Here is a 22,896-nt window from a genome sequence, read left to right on the forward strand (position 1 = left end):
TGAACTTGATTATCACACACCAAAATATTTAATGCCTTTAGACTCAACGTTTATAAAAAGTAACACATTATCAAAGTAGTTTGTTCAAAGTGAAACATTATAACTAAGATTAAGAAAATCAAATAAAAAATATTCAATATTTCAAGTTTAATTTTGAATACCAAAGGCCAGTATATTTGACACCTTTATACTTCATAACTAAAAAAAATTAAATCTTTTTCAAAGTGACAACTTTTTTGGATACTTTCTCCTTTTTCGAGAATCAGCCAAATTTTCTCAGGATCGCAGCTTTTCATGGGTAACATTGAATTTTATAAATTTTATTTATTTGGAAGCAACATAAATAGACCATTATTTTGTATTAATTGTTATGAGAATTCCTTTCCTTAGAGTTCCGGTTACTGTTGAGCAGAGTCGCTCCTTACTTACAGTTCATTAACACGAACTGTTGGATTTGCTGTTATATAACCCCAGTGCATAAATTACAACCCTTGCCCGAAGGGGTGGGGGGATTCGTTATCCTCAAAGACATAATTTCCAGACTTTTTAAATACGTTGAACAAAATGGCTATCTCAGAATTTTGATTGGAAGTGTTTGGGGAAATGATGGGCGTGGGGGGGCATTGGCCCTCTGATTACTTTCGACTAATAAAAAAGGCACTACTCTTCTCAATTTAAGGCGTGGACAGCGGGGTGTTGACTGGGGAGCGAACTCCCTAATATACGTAATAAAAGCATACGAATATAGAAATTCGTTACGTAAGTTAATTCGTACGTTACGTCAGGTCAAAATTTTGAGAAAGCCAATTAGCAAAAAAAGGAAAATTAACATGTGAATTTTGTTTTAATTATTCATGTACGGTGAGCCAAAATCAAGCTGCATTGATTCAAAAACGTCCAGAAATTGAATGAAAAAAAATTAACTGAAAGTAAGGAGCGACATTGGTAGACTTGAAACGAACAGAAATTATTCCGTATAAGAAAGGGCCCTCCTCAGCGCCTCGCTCTTTACGCTGGAGTTTGACTCTGTCTCACAACTTTATTTTTTAAAAGAATAAAAAAAACTCTAGCGTAAGGAGCGAGGTGTTGAGTAGGGGACAGCCCCTTTCCAGTCTTACCAACACCTCAAAACAAAATGTACCACAAATTGCAAAATGTACCAAAGACAAAAAAAAATTGTACCATATCCAAATTTTTTTTCCGCGTGTTACGCTTCGCGTAACACGCGGATCGTCATCGTCGGTCACGTAAAGTACTATCTATGAAAATTTTGCACAAGACATTTTCATTCACTTTCTCTCTCCATTTCTTTGTTTTTCTTTCTCTTCTAATGCAGTACATTACTCCTGACAGTGCGAAATTGTTTGGAGCAACATATATTATTACAGAAACATTTTACTACAGGCCAACAAAAGTCGTTTCGGCCATTTACGACCATTTATAGCACCGCTTGAAATTGATCCCAAATGACGATTTTAATACAAATCAGGGGCTAAAATTGCATTTTAACCTTGTATTCTTACAGCATCAGCATATTGCCGAAAAGCAGTTGCTGAGACCTGATTTTCTATTTAATAGTTTGCATAAGAATCCCTAAAGCTACCTGCATTCCACACAGAACAAGTGGTTGACATTGGCAGTTATTTCTAAGGTTCATTTAATTGAATTCTGATGATCCGTAAACCCGGTAACCCTCATGGGTCCGGCAGGGATCGGCCGCAGTCACTTTTTTTCACTTTTGTGACAAACCAAAAAGTCTTCTGTTTAGACTTTGTTCATACTTCTCTATAATAATTTATGTTTAAAAAGTAGTGCAGAATACTATACTATTTTCCATGTTTAAAGGAAAACTAATATTTTAAATTAATTTCATCTTTCTGTTCCTAACCTTGCCCAGGCCATTCAGCGTGTCCCCAGGTGACAATAGGGGAACGCTTTACAGATATATAGGGTACTTCCATAGGAGGCACAGACCAAGGGGGACCTTGTCCCTGGGGGTCCATAATAGAATTTGGGGCACCCTCGCCATGGGTCATAAATACAGGCGGAGGAGGAAGAAGGCCCCTCAAATGTACACTAAAAAGGGCCCACTGGTTTGTCCACAAGTCCCATGAGCTACAAACCTTCTCCCAGTGATGGGTTAAATTGCATGGTGATGCAGAACACTATCGCGGGAGGATCTTATATAGGAGGACAAATGCGGCAGGGCGTGAGATCCAGATCTATTGACAACGGCCTCTGCAAAGGGCTACCTTGACATTTTCGGGGTACCTGTAAGACTGGGGACCTTGTGGCCAACTCTATTTCCATTTGAGGAGTGGCGCCCCTCGAGGAAATTATAGCCTAGTGAATGACACAGCATTCGCACGGGATTCTGGCTAATGGACAATTTTTCTGGGCTTGGTTTGTTTTGATGGGCGTCTTTGGGCTGAATAACCTTTTCCTAGCTAATTTATCTATTATGTATTGCCTCCCCGTAGTAGCATAATATTTGTAGGCATGAATATATGATGGGTCGGAGATATTAGGCTTCAGACTGTCTGTGCAAGACTTCGACTCTTGTTGATAAAAGAGCATCGCCAAGTGCTGAAAACCATGTTGTGACTAAGATGGGCCCAGGATTGCACAAAGCCTCCATTCATGGAGGTTCCAGGGACTTCTTGCTGTCCGGTTCTAAGCAGGCTTAAGCACATCGGTGTAGACTTGAGAATATATGTGATCCCCGTCCTGCACTGGTATCCGGGATCATTGCTTTTCCTGAGGCGAAAATAATTTCAATGATTTAAAGAACATGAAAATTGGAACTTGGAATGTTACGACATTAAAAAATGACTATCGTCTCGACATTTTGACTGACGAATTCAGACGATTCGAACTGGATTTATTAGGAATTTCAGAAACTCATATACCAGGGGTAGGAAGCATGAAATTAGGTGATATAAAATTTGTTTACTCAGGCAGGAAGGATGGGGTACATAGACAGGGAGTAGGGCTCATGATAAATAAGGAAGCTGGTAAATGTTATTTAGGCTGGGAATGTATTAATAATAGAATACTTATTGCCCATTTTATGACTAAAAAGTTCAGGGTATCAGTTATAGCAGTATACGCCCATGTATAACCGACTGACGAAGATACTAGTGACTCAGATGAATTTTACTTGCAGTTACAGGAGCAAATAGAAAGGGTCCCAGGTAGAAATACGATGTTATTACTGGGAGATTTTAACGCACAGGTTGGTAGAAATAAAGATAGATGGTATCCCAGCTTAGGTAAATTTGGTGTAGAAAAAGAAAACAGTAATGGATACAGACTTTTACAATTTTGTAAGTATAACAATCTAGTTATAACCAATACGGTGTTTGGTCATAAAATGGTTCATAAGTTAATATTGTATTCACGTGATGGTAAGACAGCAGATCTTATTGATTATGTTATAGTAAACCGAAGACTGGCAGGATCAATACAAGATACTAGGGTATATAGGAGTGCTTTTATTGATGTTAAAAGTAAAGATCACCATCTAGTAGTGTCAAGGGTTAATTTAAAGCTGAAATATCGGAAGGGTAACTACCTCCCGGGAAGTTATGATGTTTGTAGACTCCAGGATTACAATTTGAGACAAACTTTCCTGGAACATTTGAATACTAAACTTCAGAGTTTAAAACTTGACAATGCGAAAGATGGTTAAAATAATTTTAAAAAAATATTTTATTAAGTTGCTAAAAGTGTCTTAGGAAGAAAGCTAGGACTGCAGCTAAGAATATTAGTTAAAAAGCTTTATGTTTAATTGAAAGGAGTAAGGACTTATACAAGAATTATCTGAGTGATAGGTCATATGAAAACAAAAGGAATGTAAAGACCGTGGAGAAAGCATTAAAATATGAACGAACAAGGTGTGAAGTGGAGGCCATGGAAAAAATTCCTCAGGATCTAGAAGATGCAGCTAGACAGCATAATAGTAAAATATTGTACTTGTATGTTAATAAAGTGAGGAGGAGGAGTCAATCCGGACGTTTCTCAGTTAAAGGTAGGACCGGGGCCACAAGTAGTGATAAGAACAGAGTCAAGGAGAGATGGATAGAAAATTTTGAGAATTTGCTAAACCGAGATAGAGTTGCAGGAAAAGATATAGAGGGAAATGAAAAAGTTTGTGATACCTTGGATGTGAAGGAAGATTTATTTTGTGAGGAAGAATTAGCAACAGTACTAAAAGGATTAAAAAATAGTAAGGCCCCAGGTGCTGATAGTTTGGTAAATAATTTTCTTATATACGGTGGCTATGAGGTTAGACATAAGTTACTGAAGATTATGAATATAATTTTTGAAAAAGGGGAAGTACCTAACATATTTAGGAAAACCTTAAGTAAGCCACTTTATAAAAAAGTTGATCAGAGTGAGTGTGGTAATTATCGAGGCATTAGTCTGGTTTCTGTAGGTAGCTAAATTACTTAGTAATATGAAACATTTTAGACTGAGAGATGCTGTAGAAAAAGTTTTAAGAGAATAAACATGCGGTTTCTAGAAAAGGTAGATGATGTGTTGACCAAATTTTCACTCTTAGGCTAATAATTGAGAAGTGCATAAGTTTTCAAACACCTTTGGTCCGCAGTTTTATATATTATGAGCAAGCGTTCGATTCTGTTGATAGAAGAGCTTTAGCAAAGGTATTATCCTTGTATGGTATACCAGACAAATACATTAAAGTGATTAGTGCTATGTATGAGAATAACACTGCTGCGGTTAAGGTAGGAAATGAGGTTAGCAGCTGGTTTTTTATTAAATCAGGAGTTAAGCAGGGTTGTGTTCTATCCCCCTTTATATGGATTATTTTGATGGACTTTGTTTTAAGGAGCACAGGAAAGGCAACGGGAGACCACGGAATCAGATGGGGAGGAAAAAGTCTCCTGGACTTGGATTATGCTGATGATTTAAGCATCCTAGATGAAAGTGTGAGCAAAATGAATGAAGTTATAGAGGTTGTGCGAGTTCAGGGTGCTAGAATTGGTTTGAAAATTAATGTTAGGAAGACTAAGTCACTAAGGCTAGGAATAAGTGATGATGAAAAGGTGACGGTGGGTAATGAAAAGATTGATCAGGTGGGCAGCTTCACTGGTGGGAGCAGTGAAGATGTTAAATATAGAATAGCCAAGGCTCAGGGTGTTTTTTCACAGTTAAAAAAAAGTTTGGAAGAATAGGAATATAAGTCTGCAAACCAAGATTAGAATGTTAGAAGCTACAGTGATGAGAGTGGTCAAATATGGCTCTGAAGCATGGACGCTCCGAAAAGCGGATGAAAATTCGCTACATGTTTTCCAGATAAATTGCTTAAGGATTGTTCTGGGTACCCGGCTGACTGACCGTATTTCAAACAATAGGCTATACAAAAAATGTGGTTCAATACCGCTCTCTAGGGCTATAATGAAAGAAAGGTTGAGGTGGCTAAGGCGCGTTGTGCGGATGAAGGATGACAGATTACCGAAGATTGTTCTTTTCGGCCAACCGTCTAGGGCTAAACTGAAAGCAGGTCGTCCCCGTCTGAGGTGAGAGGACGTTATAAAGAAAGATTTAAAAGAAATGGGAACTTCGTGGGAGAGTGTAAAAAGGGAGGCTTTGAATAGATTGGGGTGGAGGAGGAGCGTGCGTAGCTGTGTTGGCCTCAGGCGGCTTGGTGCTGCGGTGAGTTGTTAGTAGTAGTAGTAGTATAGTGGCTTCATATATCAGCTCAAAAGTACTCTTGCAATGCCAGCAAAAGTTGACGGCATATTCTTACCGAAATTGCCCCTTATTAAGTTGTTTTCATTGTGTTTTCAGTAAGTATACGGGTTCTCTTGTGTTCTAATAACTGAACTTGTTGCGAACGAATCAATGCAAATTTAAGACCACCCTCAGGAGCTTATTCTTTGATTTAATGTAATCAATACTTAGGCTGTCATACTTTTGTATTTAACAGGGATTTTTACTTATTTATCGTTCATTACTATGAAGAATTTGATTTTTTTTCTGCAACCAACTGGTGAAGGGAAAACTGGTGAAGGGTTACTCAGTTACAAATTAGAACTTATATTTTCCTTCTTACGGGTCAAAATCTATTGGCAGGCAGCCAACAAGGGGGCAACAAACATTTTTTCCATGGTTTTTCCCTATTCTGGTCTCTTTCCTTTGGTTTCTTTGTAATTACTTTATAGTCCCAAATTTCCAGGGGGCCATGGCCCCTGTCCCCCCTTGCTGGAACCTATGTTTGGTAAGCTAAATGTGCCTTTTCTTCCACACCCCCAACAAAATTTCTTTCAAAGAAAATGGCTGTGTATTTTCGTTGGCAATATTTTCAGCGCTAAAGTATGCCACCAGGCATGTGCGCTGTTTTGTGACATTTATTTATGTACGTGTTATAAATAAAAATATTCTACTCTACTCTACTCAAAACATCCATATTTATTTTTTTTGCTTCGTTCTGTGCTGCTAGGCCATCTGTGGCGTTACTTTGATAGGCATTTACAACTTACTTTTTCGTTTCTCTAATTCGAGTGGCGGTTTGGTCTGCTTATATATTTATTTATTAGCATATTAGCTTTATTTACCACCCTCTTATCCTTTCGTTCTTTTTTCTTTCCAATGTGCTTCATATTTTCGATTCAAAACCTAATCAAGACAGATCCCTTGGCTATTGGTTCAGCATAACCTATTTTTGCTGAGTAAAATACGTTCTTAAAAACTAAACCACGTGTGAATTAGCATCTCTGTAGATAGGATTAAATAAAAAAAACTGCTTTTTTTCCACTGAAAGTAAGGAGCAACATTAAAACTTAAAACGAACAGAAATTATTACGTATATGAGGGGGTTCACTCTCTAGTCAATACCTCATTCTTTACGCTAAAGTTCAAATTTTGTTCCAATTCTTTAAGAATGAGCCCTTAATCACAAAGGCCGGTTAATTAGAATAGATTGCTGTTTTGAAAGTAAAAAAAACTTCAAGGTAAAGAGCGAGGTATTGACTAGGGGGGAACCCCCTCATATACGTAATAATTTATGTTCGTTTTAAGTTTTAATGTTATTCCTTACTTTCAGTTGAAAAAACTAGTTTTTTATTTAATTTCAGACCGTTTTTTAAATAATGCTGGGAAATCTGGTACCCCCTTCAAAAAATTTCCCTTCCCCAATAAAAACATCCTCCATGGAAAGATCCTCCCACGTCACCCCCGCCTCCGACCCCCCTCCCATCAGAAAAAATCCCTCCTGAAAACGTCTGTATACTTCCCAATAACCAATATGTATAACCAATAAGCTATAACCAATATGTAAACAATGGGCAAAGTCCATAACTTGCAACCCTTCCCTCGGAGACTGTGGAGGATTGAGTCATCCTCAAATACATAGCTATTAGATTTTTGACTATGCTGAACAAAATGGCTATCTCCAAATTTTGATCAGGTGACTTTGGGAAAAAATGAGCGTGAGAGGGGGCCTAGTTGCCCTCAATTTTTTTGGTAACTTAGAAAGGGCACTAGAACTTTTAATTTCCGTTAGAATGAGACCTCCTGCGATATTATAGGACCACTGGATCGATACGATTACCACTGGAAAAAAAAACAAAAAAATCACGCGTCCGAGATCTTTCTTCTGGCAAAAAATACAAAATTCCAAATTTTTCCAGATAGGAGCTTGAAACCTCTACAGTAGGGTTTTCTGATAGACTAAATCTGATGGTTTGATTCTTATTAATATTCTATCACTTTTAGGGGATGTTTCCCCATTTTTAAAAATAAGGCACATTTTTTCAGGCTCGTAACTTTCGGTAAGACTATGCTGAACAAAATGGCTATCTCAAAATTTTGATCGGGTGACTTTGGGAAAAATGAGCGTGGGAGGGGACCTAGTTACCCTCTAATTTTCTGGTCACTTAGAAAGGGCAGTAGAGCCTTTAATTTCAGTTGGAATAAGCCCTCTCGCGATATTCTAGGACCACTGGATCGATACGATCACCCCTGGAAAAATACACGCATCTGTGATCTTTTGTTCTGGCAAAAAATACAAAATTCCACATTTTTGCAGATAGGAGCTTGAAACCTCTACAGTAGAGTTTTCTGATACGCTAGATCTGATTGTTTGATTTTCATTAAGATTCTATCACTTTCAGGGACTGTTTCGTCTTTTTTTCGAAAATAAGGTAAATTTTTCCGGGCTCGTAACTTTTGATGGGTAAGACTAAACTTAATGAAACTTACATATTTGAAGTCAGCATAAAATCCGATTCTTTTTTGTGTCTACTGGTACCAAAATTATATTTTTTAGAATTTCGGTTACTAGTATGCCGAGTCGCTCCTTACTTACAGTTCGTTACCACGAGCTGTTTGGCAAGGAATTATGCCGTTTATTTGATGTTAATTAACCGTCTTTTGACGACAGAAAAAAGTCCGTTGTTTTCCATGTTGACCAAGAAATTACAAAGTCAAGCGGCAAATTCAAAATTTAAGTTAAATTAATTATTAAGTTGAGTGTAATAATAATAATTGATTGTAATAAAATGATGTTTATAAATTAAGTTGTTAATAAATTAAGTTGATTAATTGAGTTGAAGTTACAATAATAAATTAAACTGATGTTTTTTAAATGATGGCATAATTCAAAATTCAAAAGAACTATATTCAAAAATACTGCCAAAAAATGCGTTTGGCTTGGTATCCAAGTCGACATAAAAAACTCCAAATCAAACAATAAACAGCCAAATATCAACATAATATTGAATCTGTCCACTTCGTAATGCTAGTTCAACCTTGGCTCTAAATTCACTGCAGTTTATGGGTTTGGGTCATGGTTGCCAGCTTTTTTGGATTATATAAGACAAACATGAGTAGCCAAAATGGCCAATCAATAATTGTATTTGTTTTATTTTAACCTAAATTTCTTTGTCTCGCATACAAATTAAACCTACCCTTTACGAGCTAAACTCTCCGTTATAAATGGGAGCTGCTATGACATATTTATGTGTAGATAATGCAATGTCTTTCTAACTTGAATTTAATTTGATATAAACTGGAAATAAAAATAAATAGAATATTTTGGAAAATTTCTGAATTTTTGTTATGGATTTCAGAGGCAACGCTGTAGCGTTGCCTATAGTAAAGGCCATACGGCTCCAGTGTTTTTTTTTTGTTTTTTTTTTTCCAGAGGCACTTCATATGGTAGGGGTCGTCGTAGAAGCTTCAAAGGGGGCTCATTCGATTGGAAATCGAAAGTTCTAGTGCCCTTTTTAATAGTCGAAAATGATTGGAGGGCAACTAGCCCCCCCCCAAAAAGCATCATTCCCCCAAACATATCCAATCAAAATTTTGAAATAGCCATTTTGTTCGGAAAAGTTGATTTCCAGATAGAAAATATATTTTTGAGGAGGATACTCCCCCACAACCACCAGGGCAAGGGTTTTAAGTTATGCCCTGGGGGCATATAAGGTTTTTATAGAAGGCGTTGTCGTAGAAACTTCAAAACAGGCTCATTCGATTGGAAATTAAAGGGCTAGTGCCCTTTTTAATAGCCGAAAGTTATTGGAGTGTAACTAGCCCCCCTCCCCCCGCGCCCCTCATTTCCCCCAACACAACCAATAAAAATTTTTCGATAGCCATTTTGTTAAGCGTAGCTGATTTCCAGATAGAAAGTATATTTTTGAGGAGGACAATCCCCCACAACCCTCAGGAAAAGGGTTTTAAGTTATGCCCTGGGGGCATATAAGGTTTTTATAGAAGGCGTTGTCGTAGAAACTTCAAAACAGGCTCATTCGATTGGAAATTAAAGGGCTAGTACCCTTTTTAGTAGTCAAAAGTGATTGGAGGGCAACTAGCCCCCCCCCCCCAACGCCCATCATTCCCCCAACCACATCCAATCAAAATTTTGAGAGAGCCACTTTGTTCAGCGTAGTTGATTTCCAGATAGATAATATATTTTTGAGGAGGATACTCACCCACAACCCTCAAGGCAAGGGTTGTAAGTTATGCTCTGGGGGCATATAAGGTTTTAATAGAAGGCGTTGTCGTAGAAACTTCAAAACATACTCATTCGATTGGAAATTAAAGCGCTAGTGCCCTTTTTAATAGTCGAAAGTGATTGGAGTGTAACTAGCCCCCCTCCCCACGCCCATCATTTCCCCAAACACATCCAATCAAAATTTTCAGATAGCCCTTTTGTTCTGCGTAGTTGATTTCCAGATAGAAAATATATTTTTGAGGAGGAGACTCCCCCACAACCCTCAGGGCAGGGGGTGTAAGCTATGCTCTGGGGTCATACAAGGTTTTATAGAAGGTGTTGTCGTAGAAACTTCAAAACAGGCTCATTCGATTGGAAATTAAAGGACTAGTGCCCTTTTTAATAGTCGAAAATGATTGGAGGGTAACTAGCCCCCCCCCCACGCCCATCATTCCCCCAAACACATCCAATCAAAATTTTAAGATAGCCATTTTGTTCAGCGTAGTTGATTTCCAGATAGAAAATATGTTTTTGAGGAAGATACTCCCCCACAACCCTCAGGGCAAGGGTTTTAAGTTATGCCCTGGGGGTATATGGGGTTATTTTAGAAGGTTTCGTTGTTGTAAATTAGACACAGGATCAATCTATTGTAAATTAAAGGGGTATTGCTCTTTTTATTATGAAAAATGGATTGGTGGGTCAATAAGCCTCCTCCCACGCCCATCATTCCCCCAAACACATCCAATAAAAATTTTCAGATAACCATTTTATTAAAAAACCAACAAAGAGAAAAATCTCTAAAAAAAAAAAAAAGAAAAAAAAAAAAAAAAATAAACAAACGATAATGTGGCCAGTGGAGAGAAAAAAAAAACAACACAAACAAAACAACGCGGATATTTCGCCTGTATACAAACAAGGCGTCTTCAGCACGAAAGACACAAAAAAAAAACAAGATAAAAATAAAAACCAATAAAACCACCACCAAAAAAAAAAAATGTATAATCGGCGCAAAACTAATCCACGTAGGGAAAAGATGCTAATATAGAGTTACTTCAGTGAGGACACCAGAGTAACTGAGGAAAAATATAAAAAAAACTCTAAAGTACTTTAATTATTTAGTTGCGAAATAATCCTTTTGTTAGCTATTACTGAAGCAAATCGTTTTGGTCTAACAGGTAAAATAGTCCCCGGGTGATTATTTAAAATCTTTACTCCCTTATTGACAATTGATTCACTCTTTAGAAGGTTATCATAAATTGGGTCAATATTTAAATTACCCGTGTCCCTATTTATGGAAAGGTTAGCAAACATATGTTTTTTAATTTCTATGGCTTCCCTGGCCCATTGTGTGTACCCCTTATCATTATAAATAGCCATGGCTTCATCAAGTTTTACAAAAAGATCTGGTTGAAGCCAAATATGCTCTGCTAAAGCTGAAACGAAAGTTTCTGGAGGCTTGCTTAATTGTAGGGTTTTTTTCTATTGAATTACGGTGTTCAATAAACCTTTCAACAAATTGTTGGTGAGTCCTACCAATATAGAACTTCCCACAAGAACACGGAATTTTATATACCCCACTTACTAAATTTCCCCGAGTTAAATCCTTACCAGAACAAAAAAAAACTACCCATTGGCCTCAGCGATTGGAAACATGTATCAATACCAAATTTACGTAAAACCCGTGAAAGTTTCTCCCCCAAATCAGGTACATATGGTAATGAAATGAAGCTTTTTGATACAACTAAATCTAAAGACTGAGAAACCTCAATAACCCTACTACTATGTTTGGCCCGTCTATTTTCAATTATTTTATCAATGAACTTAATAGGATAACTATTACAAAATAAAATATCCCTCAAGTATAACAATTCCGAATCCAGAAATTCCTGGGATTAGATTTTAAAGGCTCTATCCACTAGTGAAATTACAACCCCCCTTTTCACCGACATAGGGTGGCAAGAATGAAAATTTAAATACCTATCATTGTGAGTAGGTTTTCTGTAAATCAAGAAAAGTAAATGGAAATCCCTTTTAATTAATAAAATATCCAGAAAAGGTAATATATTATTATCCTCAAATTCAACTGTAAATTTAATATTATTATCAAAACTATTTAAATGCTTACAAAAAAGGTTTAAGGAGTCCAACCCATGTTTCCAAACGCACACCACATCATCCATGAACCTACCCCAGAAACAAGGGGAGATTCTAAAACTATTTATAGCGGAGGTTTCAATGGCATCTATGAATAGATTTGCCAATAAAGGAGAAAGAGAAGCCCCCATAGGTAACCCAAAAATTTGTCTATAAAACTCCCCTCGAAAACCAAAATAAAAAGAAAATTCATTTACCAGAATAATTAGTTTCATAATGACATCAATATCCAAACTGGCTAACGTCACATCCTGTATTAAATCAAAGAGTTTTTCTAATTTACTTTTTAAAATATCCTCGCACCTTTTTAAATCACAATTTGAATACATGGACACAACATCAAAACTGCAAAGAATTGAACTCTCCTCCAGCGTGAAATTGCGCAATTTATTAGTAAGATCAGTCGAATTTTTTAAATATGATTTTTGTGTTCCCAAAAGTGGACAAAAAGCTACCGACAACCATTTTCCTAATTTTGAAACAGGTGACAGACAAGTTGACACAATGGGGCGGAGGGGGGATCCAGTCTTATGAATCTTAGGTAGACCATAGATCTTGGGTGCCGAACAACCCCTAGGATAATATTTGTTATAAAACTGTGTGGTAATGTGAAGATTATTTTTCATTGACTCTAATTCCTTTCTTGTTGTTTTTATATACTTATCTGTAGGATCAAAATCAAGTTTTTCGTACTTAATAGTATCCAAAATAATGGATTTCATTTGATTATTCTAGTCTTTAGTCTTTATAATTACGATCGTGTTCCCCTTATCCGCTCTGGTGATAGTAAGAAATCTATCCTTTTTCAAATCAGAAAGGATTTTAATGTCATTTTTTTGTGAAATGTCTTTACCAATGAAGTTCATGTTAAAGGTGTTTAGTTTTCTAACGATCTCAGCTCTGAGTTCTTGAGGAGTATCAACCTTATCTATAGAAGCCATAATTCCTGACTCCACCTTTGAAATTATTTTTGAATAGGAGATTGGTGTTGGAAAACAGAACTTTGAACCTTTCGACAAAACGGCTTCCTGTTGAATATTAAGAGGCTTAGAAGACAAATTCTTAATTGCTGGACCCAGACAATGACGAGGATAAAAAAACATCTGAATCTTGGAAATTCTCAAACTAAAGTTTATTAAACTTGTCAACCAAACGAACCTTGGACAAATGAAAATCATGGCGAAAAGATCTAATGGCCATTTCCTTAATTCGTATAAAAATATCAGATGGAAGGTTATTTCTTCAAGGCGTGCTGAAGACGCCTTGTTTGTATACAGGCGAAATATCCGCGTTGTTTTGTTTCTGTTGTTTTTCTTTTCTCGCCCCTGGCCACAGTCTCGTTTTTTTTTTTTTTTTTAGAGATTTTTCTCTTTGTTGTTTTTTTTGTCATGGCTGGCCAGTTCGGCTTAAGATCTTTCATTCGTCAATTGTACAGCCATTTTATTCAGCGTAGTTGATTTCCAAATAGAAAATATTTTTTGAGGAGGACACTCCCCCACAACCTTCATGGCAAGGATTTTAAGATATGACCTGGGGGCATATACGGTTTTTATAGAAGGCGTTGTCATAGAAACTTCAAAAAAGGCTGATTCGATTGGAAATTCAAAGGGATAGTGCCCTTTTTAATAGTTGAAAGTGATAATAGTTGGGGGGGGGGGGTAATTAGCCCCCCCACGCCCATTATTCCCCCAAACACATCCAATCAAAATTTTTAGATAGCCATTTCGTTCAGCATAGTTGATTTCCAGATAGAAAATATTTTTTTGAGTAGGACAATCCCCCACAACCCTCAGGGCCAGGGTTTTAAGTTATACCCTGGGGGCATATAAGGTTTTTATAGAAGGCTGTGTCGTACAAACTTCAAAAAAGGCTCATTTGATTGGAAATTCAAAGGACTAGTGCCCTTTTTAATAGTCGAAAGTGATTTGACGGCAACTAACCCCTCTCTCACGCCCACCTTTTCCCCAAACACATCCAATCAAAATTTGAGACAGCAATTTTATTAAACGTAGATTTAAGTTCTGGAAATTAGGTCTTTGAGGATGACAACTCCCCCACAGCCCTCAGGGCAATAGTTGTAATTTAAGGATTCTCCGAATCCTTCCCATTATTTCTCATAGAAGGGATGTTCGTATAAACTTTGGAGATTTCTCATTTGACTGAAAATTGAAAGTTCTTGTTCACTTTTTAAGAGTCAAAAGACATTGGAGGGTGACTAGCCCCCCCCTCCTCCACGCCCTAAGTGCATCAGATAAAAACTTTGAGATAGACATTTTGTTAAAATAGTTCAAAGTTCTGATAACAAAGAACTCCGGTGTCGACATAGCCCACCAGGGCCCAGGGGTAGGCGTTGTAAGTTATGCCCTGGGGCATAACTTATTAAAGGGGGTTTATAACTTATGGGAAGGGGTTTTGTTTGGGAAGAACACATAGGAAATCTATTATAATTGTCCAATTATAAGGTTAAAATACATACTCTGAGATAGATGTAAAATTGCTTTGGCACACAAAATCCTATTAAGGTCAACTCCAAACAGTCGTGATCCCTTTGTGTCAGCAAGTGAAATGGTCTAAACTCCCTTATTGGAGCTATTTTTTCAATCCATTCATTGTTGTCAATCGCAGTCCACAAGTTATGCAAGCTGTCTATTGTTCATATATAAGGTTTTTATCAAAGAGGTAGTCGTATAGACTTTGAAAAAAGCCTCATTTGATTTAAATTGAAATTTCTAGATCCATTTTTTAAAGTCGATAATAATCGGACATTAAGCAACCCCCCCCCCACCCCCATGCCATAAAAACAAGAGACTTCCCGTTGTAAAAAACGAAAAAAAATTAATTAAAAAAACTGATCGAAAAAAGAGTTTTCGAAGAGAAGCTAAGGCAGTTGCAATATTATGATTAGCACGAACGAATAACTGTTAAAGCTATAAATTAATACGATCAGAAATTACAATTGAAGAATAAATGAAACCCAAAACGAACAGAAATTAAATAAACAATCATAGCAAAAAACATACAACTAGTAATAATACAAATGAATAAATAGATCTTAAAGCGAGTAATACTTAGATTGAATATGAAAATCAAGCTTAAAACGAAAATAAATATTTTGCTATTAAAGTATAAATGAAACTTAAAACGAACAGAAATTAAATAACAATCAATGCGAACAAACATTAAATATATATTAATGTAAATGAATAAATAAATCTTAAAACAAGTGAAACTTAAATTGAATATGCAAATCAAGTTTGAATCGAATAAAAATAACTACAAACAAGAGTCTTGGTATCGCCTCACTGCAGAAGCCTAAAACCTACTGCGGTAGGTAAAACCTATATATATATATAGATATATATAATATAAAATATATATATATATATATATATATATACCTATATATATATATAGATATATATAATATAAAATATATATATATATATATAAAACCTATATAAATATATATATATATATATATATATATATATATATATATATATATATATATATATATATATATATATATATATATATATATATATATATATATATATATATATATATATATATATGGTTTGGTTAGGTGAGGATAGGTTGGGTTAGCTTAGGTTTTAACCCATTTCTTATATTTAGAACCAAATTTAACGTAACCTAAGCTAATCTAACTCAACCTAAACTAACTTTAACTTTTACCATCATAGCTTGCATAAGACTGAAAAAGCTGAATCGAAAAGCTAACTGAATCCAAGCAGAGAAAAAGGAATTTCGGACATTCCCCGGTGAATGTCGACAGTAACCAGATTTCGGACATTCCTGGTAACATATATATGTGTATGTGTGTGTGTGTGCGTATGTGTGTATCCGTGATAGTGTGTTATAGAAAGATAAATAAAAACATTACTTCTGGAAACCTTAGCTCCTGTCGCCTTATAATCTTCTATTTCTGCGTCTTTTCTCTTGATTATGCGGATCAATTCCCTTTCTCTATATTCCATTTCAACCAAACTGTATAATAGCGGTAATACAATATCTTCCTTCAACTGAAATAAATATATTGAGAAGTTCTGGCGAAGCTGACGATAGAAGTTAATGATTTTAAAATCAATTTTAACAGAAATATACTAAGAACAAAAAACAAGAAGAGGCATATACTTTATAATATGTTTTACCTGAAGATTACTTACCTGCCCCCCCCCGAAAAAAATTCCACATTGAAAATAGAAATTGAACTATATAGCGAAGTTTGATAACAAGAAAATGTTTCACGTCAGCCTTCTTATTTTGACTGACGGACAAATTCTTACTCCATACGGCGGAGTAAATTACCGGTACTTAAATGATATACCCTCGACCACACAAGTTGTTCATTCATTGACGCATTGTAATTCGGGCCGTATATTTCCACATTACGGGGGGGGGGTAAAGTATTTGGACAGTGTAAAGTTGGAAAATAATTCTTACTACATAATATGCAGAATAATTTTACCTAGCACATTATACATACCAAGCAGACCCGCACCCCCCCTTCCCCCCGCTAATGTGCAAATATATAGCACAATTCTTTCTGAAGTATTATATTTTTTATCATACTTGGGTATATTTCATTAGGATTGAGCGTCAGAGAAACAGGTTCTACTTAGATGAAGAATATTCAGGTGGGTATATCATACAAGTACTAAATGACCTCAAAGGCTGACAAAAGGTAAAACTTCAATCAAACGAAATATCAAAATTATGTTGGTAGTTTTTGTAAATTGGTAAAATTGGTAATCATCACAGTGAAATTTCGGTTACGTTTACATAGAGGATTAGAAGTAAGACGAAACGATAAACTGTTCAGGTGATATCTTTTTGGAGGCGGCGTGCAAGTCTTTTATGAGTGTTATTACTTTATATCTCAGTCATTCATCAGGCTTACGTTTTTATTAGATCACCCTCAAAATTTGTTCCCTAACCATTTTTAATTTTATTCAAAATTTGTACTATAAGTAAAAATTTTATTCTAATTTGTATCCTGGTAATCAATCAATAAATTGATCCATTTTATGGATAATAAAAATAATAAAAATAGTAATAATAATAAAAATTATGGATAATAAAAACACAAGGAAAATTATTACTCTATAAAGAACCTTGTTCCCTAAAACTCCCCTATTTTTTGTTCCCCGAATTTCTTCCCTAACCATTTCTAATTATATTCAAAATTTAAACTATAAGCAAAAATCTTATTCTAATTTGTATCCTGGTAATCAATCAACAAATTGATCCATTTTATGGATAATAAAAATAATAAATAATAATAATAATAATAAAAATTATGGATAATAAAAACAAAAGGAATATTATTACCCCGTAAAGAACTTTGTTCCTACATTTTCACTATTTTTTGTTCCATAAATTTGTTCCCTAACCATTTTTAATTATGTTGAAAATTTAAAATATAAGTAAAAAAAATTTTCTTATTTGTATTCTGGTAATCAATCAATAAATTGATCCATTTTATGCATAATAAAAATAATAAATAATAATAATAAAAATTATAGATAATAAAAACACAAGAAAAATTATTACCCTGTAAAGAACCTTGTTCTCTAACATTTTCCTATTTTTTGTTCCTTAAATTTGTTCCCTAACCATTTTTAACTAAATTCAAAATTTGTACTATAAGCAAAACTTTTATTCTAATTTGTATCCTGGCAATCAATCAATAAATTGATCCATTTTATGGACAATAGAAATAATAAAAAAAAGTAATTATAATAAAAATTATGGATAATAAAAACAGAAGGAAAATTACTACCCCGTAAAGAATCTTGAACGGAGAAAAAAAACACACAAACCTGGGTTGAAATATAAAAAAAAATCTGGAAGAGAATGGTAGGGACAGAGCTACAAAGAAGGAGTGAGAGTTTATGCAACAACAAAAAAGTAGAGAAATTTGAAACTAGAGAAAAGAAAAAAAATAATACACTAGCATTAAAAGAGGTATTAAAAGAAAATTCAAATTAACATTGAGAGGGATAAGGTACTAGGGTAGAGTGAAATAACATATAATTTGGGTGATTTTACAGCCCCATTAGATGACCTAGAAAGAACATGAAAACGATGAGATGAAAAACACAAATGAATAAAGAGTAAAGGAAGGGGGTGCTACCATTTCGAATAACCGTCACAAGCACTAAACGTCATAAAATCTAAACGGAAAATCCGTCAGAACCACTAACCGTCATAACATCTAAAAAGTTTATAAGTTTACATAATAGGAATAAGTATATAATAGTTTAGAAACAAATTTCAGCTATATATTTGCACATCATAGGGGTGGAGGTAAGGCAAAGCATATATTAAATACGTAACCTAACCTAACCTAGGTACCTTTTCCCCTCTAAACCCCAAAAAACTAAAGTTTTAAAATTTTAGATGTTATGACGGTTAGTGGTTCTGACGGATTTTTTGTCGATGTTATGACGGATTTTGAAGACAAAATGACGTTAGTGCTCCTGACGGTTAGATGTTATGACGCCTTCCAAAGGAAGAATAAAATATAATTGAACAGGCAGGGGAGAGCGGTCTAAAAGCCTAATAAACTAGTTTCAAACTTTGGTTTTCAGACATTTTACGTAATGGTTGGATTCCAACAATGGTTAGATATCATAGGCAGCGTGACAGCGCTGCCTAACGATGTGGGCACAATGTATTATTTTTTTTTTTTTCCTCCATACCTGGGCACTTTGTATGGAAGGATTTGTCGTAGAAACTTCAAAAAGGGCTCATTCGATTGAAAATTGGAGTGTCTAGTGCCCTTTTTAATAGTCGAAAGTGATTGGAGGGCAACTAGCCCTCCCCCCCCCCCGCCCATCCTTCCCCCAAACACATCCAATCAAAATTTTGAGATAGCCATTTTGTTCACCGTAATTGATTTCCAGATAGAAAATATGCTTTTGAGGAGGACACTCCCCCACAACCCTCGGGGCAAGGGTTTTAAGTTATGTCCTGAGGGCATATAAGACCGATGTTGCCACAATGTATCTTTTTTTTTTCCTTTAGAGCAGGGAACATCATATGGAAGGGGTCGTCGTAGAAACTTCAAAAGGGGCTCATTCGATTGGAAATCAAGAGTTCTAGTGCCTTTTTAATAGTAGAAAGTGATTGGAGGGCAGCTAGCCCCCCCCTCTCCCATCATTCCTCCAAACACATCCAATCAAAATTTTGAGATAGATAATTTGTTCAGCGTAGTTGATTTCCATATAGAAAATACGCTTTTGAAGAGGAAACTCCCCCACAACCCTCAGGGCAAGGGTTTTAAGTTATGCCCTGGGCGCATATAAGGTTTTTATAGAAGGCGTTGCCGTAGAAACTTCAAAAAAGACTCATTCGTTTGGAAATTCAAAGTGTTCGTGCCCTTTTTAATCCTCGTAAGTGATTGGAGGGCACCAAACCCCCCCCCCCTCCGCCCATCATTCCCCCAAACACATCCAATCAAAATTTTGAGATAGCCATTTTGTTTGACGCAGTTGAAAGTTCTGAAATTCGGTCTTAGAGGATGACAACCACCTTACCAGACCTTAGGGTAAGGGTGGTAATTTATGCCCTGGTGGCATATAAGGTGTTTGTAGACAGCGTTGTCGTTTCCAAAAGGGCTCATTCGATTGGAAATCGAAAGGCCTAGTGCCCTTTTTAATAGTCGAAAGTGATTGGAAGGCTTGAAATTTTAATTGTAATGATCGAGATGGGTATAATGTAATATTTGTTGTTGTTGTTGTTGTTTAGACCAGGGCACTTAGTATCGAAGGAGTTGTCGCGGGAACTTAGACAGGGGCTCATTTGATTGAATATAGGAAGAGCTAAAGCCCTTTTTAATAATCTAAAGTGATTAGAGGGCAACTAATCCTCCTTCCACTCCCATCCTCCCACGCCCACCCTCCCATTCGCCCATTATGTTTAAAAGCTAAATGTTGCCTTAAGATTAAATCAAAATGCACTGTGATAATTCTAATTCCCAATAAGGTATCTCAGCAGCATCTCAAGAACGACTGGGGGTTTTATATTAAGACTTTTGGGAGTACTTCTGCTCTTAAACTTGACCAAATATAAATAGTGCAGGTGTACCCAACCAATTAACGAAAGTAAACGGATTGTTTTGCGAATAGTATCAATTTTTCCATTTCAGGTCAACTAAAGGAGGTATGAAACTAATTTGAACACGTCTATTTGTGTCCAGATTTTTAAAAGGGTGTATGTTGTTAAAAATTGCTGAAAATTTTTCTCCAGCATACAAATAGCAGGCCAAACTATAGCAGGCAAAAGACTTAAAAAACGAAAAGATTTAAAGTATTATTTTCTTTTTTCCTGAAAAGACTATGTCAATATAAAACGAACAGAAATTAATTAAAAAAACTTTTTCCACAAAATAAGTTTTTCAAAGAAAAGTAAAGAACTCCATTAAACAAAACATGAGCAAAAATAAATTCAAATAATATACCAAGCGTGAAACTACCACAAATCAGCGTCGATAAATAAATGAAACCCAAAACGAGCAGAAATTACAATAAATAACCCAGTCAAACTCAAAATGGGCAGAAACTAACATGAGTAGGGATCAAAACCCCTATGCCTTCCCAAGGCCAGAACATAATTTTCACTTCACTGAAAAAATATAAATGTTTTAACTATTATAACTTAAAAAAATCAAATAGTATTAACATTTTGATTACTAAATAATAGTATATGTATATTAAACTGACAATGCACATTCGTTTGTATTTTTTTCAGTAAAGTGCAAATTATGTTCTGGCCTTGGGAAGACATAGGGGTTTTGCACCCAACTCACGTTAATTTCTGCTCATTTTGAATTTGAATGGCTTCTTTATTGTAATTACTACTCGTTTTGGGTTTAATTTATTTATCGATACTGATTTGTGGTAGTTTCACGCTTGGTATATTATTTGACTTTATTTTTGCTCATTTTTTGTTTAATGGAGTTCTTTACTTTTCTTTGAAAAACTTATTTTGTGGAAAAAGTTTTTTTTTAATTAGTATCACAAAAATATCAACCGTAGGATAAAGACAAGGAAGTGAAGGAATGGGAAGGGAATAAAAAAAAGAGTAGGGAATAGTTTCCATGTGAAATTTTAAGTACGTTGCGGAGGAAGCAGAAGAGATTTATTACAATTTGTTACTAGGAAACAAAATAAACAGAATAATGACAGAGCATAGCAATAAGCAGAACGCTAAAGAACAGAACAGAACAATAAATCATGCACTGAATATCGGAAAAGAGGAAATAATTATCAAATAATGTCAAAATGATGGAATGGGTACAGTTAATTGGACTACAAAATAAATAAAAGAATTAATGTAAATATCTAAATATTTTGTCTTGGAAACATAGGAATCAATATTGTTATCAAAAATCAGGAAAATCTCCGAAAGAGGTTCTGACGTGCTAAAGTCACTTAAAATGAATGATAACAGTTCTTGCTATTTAGAGCCTTACCATTGGAAGAACAACACTCCAATTACTCATATTTAATTTAAAAGGTAAAATGACCTTATATGACTTAACAATATTAAATTATTAAAAAACAAACACCCTCGAGAATCCAAAAATAGGCATTTTTAAAATAAGTTATTGCAGTAGACACGAGAAAAAGCGCATATTTACCCTTTAGATATTTTTTTTTTCAAATGAAAACATGTAGATCGTATCTGGTACTAAAAGCAACGAGGTTCATCCTTATTTGGGTTTAAAAACCAAATTTCTACGAATTCTAGTTCAAAACAATTCAATTGCTCATAATATTACCCTGTGAAGCGCCCTGCACAACTATAAGATGTGTGGGATTTGAGGGGCAAGTATGCCACCATTGATTGTTTCTTAGATGAATAACCGTCATATATTTTTTTTGGATGGGACTAAAAGCTTAAAGAAACAGTTTTTTCACAACATACCCATATACACCATACTATTCATATACATATACTACCACTCAAACCATACCATCCACACTGAATACCCATAAAATGTGTGGTACTTAAGGAGCAATTATGCCACCATACATTTTTTCTTAGATGAGAAACCCTCTTAAGTATTTTTTTGGGGGGGATGGAGTCAGAAGCTTAAAGAATCATTTTTTCTACAAGAAAAGAATTATATTTCTCAAATATTTTAAAATTTCGTAAGATTTATATATATATTTGTTCTGGGTCTATTCTTGTTGTCATTTGGACATCCTTGCACAAAAGTGATGATGATAATAAAGTGATGGTCTGATGATAGAAAAAATATTTATCATTATTTTTCTGAATTTTTCGTCTACTAATATCTTTAATTGTATTAATTTTATGATTCTTGCTCTAATATATTTTCCATTTTGAAAAGTCTAATCATAGGCAGCGCAAATATGATTTTGAGGAGGTCACTCCCCCACATCCCTCAGGACAAGGGTTTTAAGTTATGCCCTGAGGGCATATAAGAACGATGTTGGCACAATGTATTATTTTTTTTTTTCCTTTAGACCAGGGCACTTCGTATCGAAAAAGTTGTCGCAGAAACTTAGAAAAGGGCACATTCAATTGAGAATTGGAGTGGCTTATGCCCTTTTAAAAGTCGAAAGTGATTGTAAGGCAACTAATACCCCTTCCACACCCACCATGTTCTGAAACCCATCCAATCAAAATGTATATACAACCATTTTGTTCAGCGTAGTTATTTCCAGATAGAAAATATGTTTTTGAGGAGGACACTCCCCCACTACCTTCAGGGAAAAGGTTTCCAGTTA

At 35.2% G+C, this 22,896-nt stretch overlaps 1 protein-coding gene across 8 annotated transcripts in view; it reads right to left on the reverse strand.

Annotated features, from left to right (window-relative positions):
• The window catches only part of LOC148953684 (28S rRNA (uridine-N(3))-methyltransferase-like), a 65,224-nt gene that overhangs the window by 10,567 nt on the left and 31,761 nt on the right, over positions 1-22,896 (reverse strand). For all 8 annotated transcript variants that reach the window (XM_089108422.1, XM_089108424.1, XM_089108423.1 and 5 more), the window contains one exon: positions 16,017-16,155. In XM_089108422.1, the coding sequence (XP_088964548.1) occupies positions 16,017-16,155 (139 nt within the window). The remainder of the gene's footprint in view (positions 1-16,016; positions 16,156-22,896) is intronic.

Source organism: Artemia sp. Qi Xiang Cuo, chromosome 3 (genome assembly GCF_049724085.1).
Source record: "Artemia sp. Qi Xiang Cuo chromosome 3, ASM4972408v1, whole genome shotgun sequence".
In the NCBI taxonomy this organism is placed as follows: Eukaryota; Metazoa; Arthropoda; class Branchiopoda; order Anostraca; family Artemiidae; genus Artemia; species Artemia sp. Qi Xiang Cuo.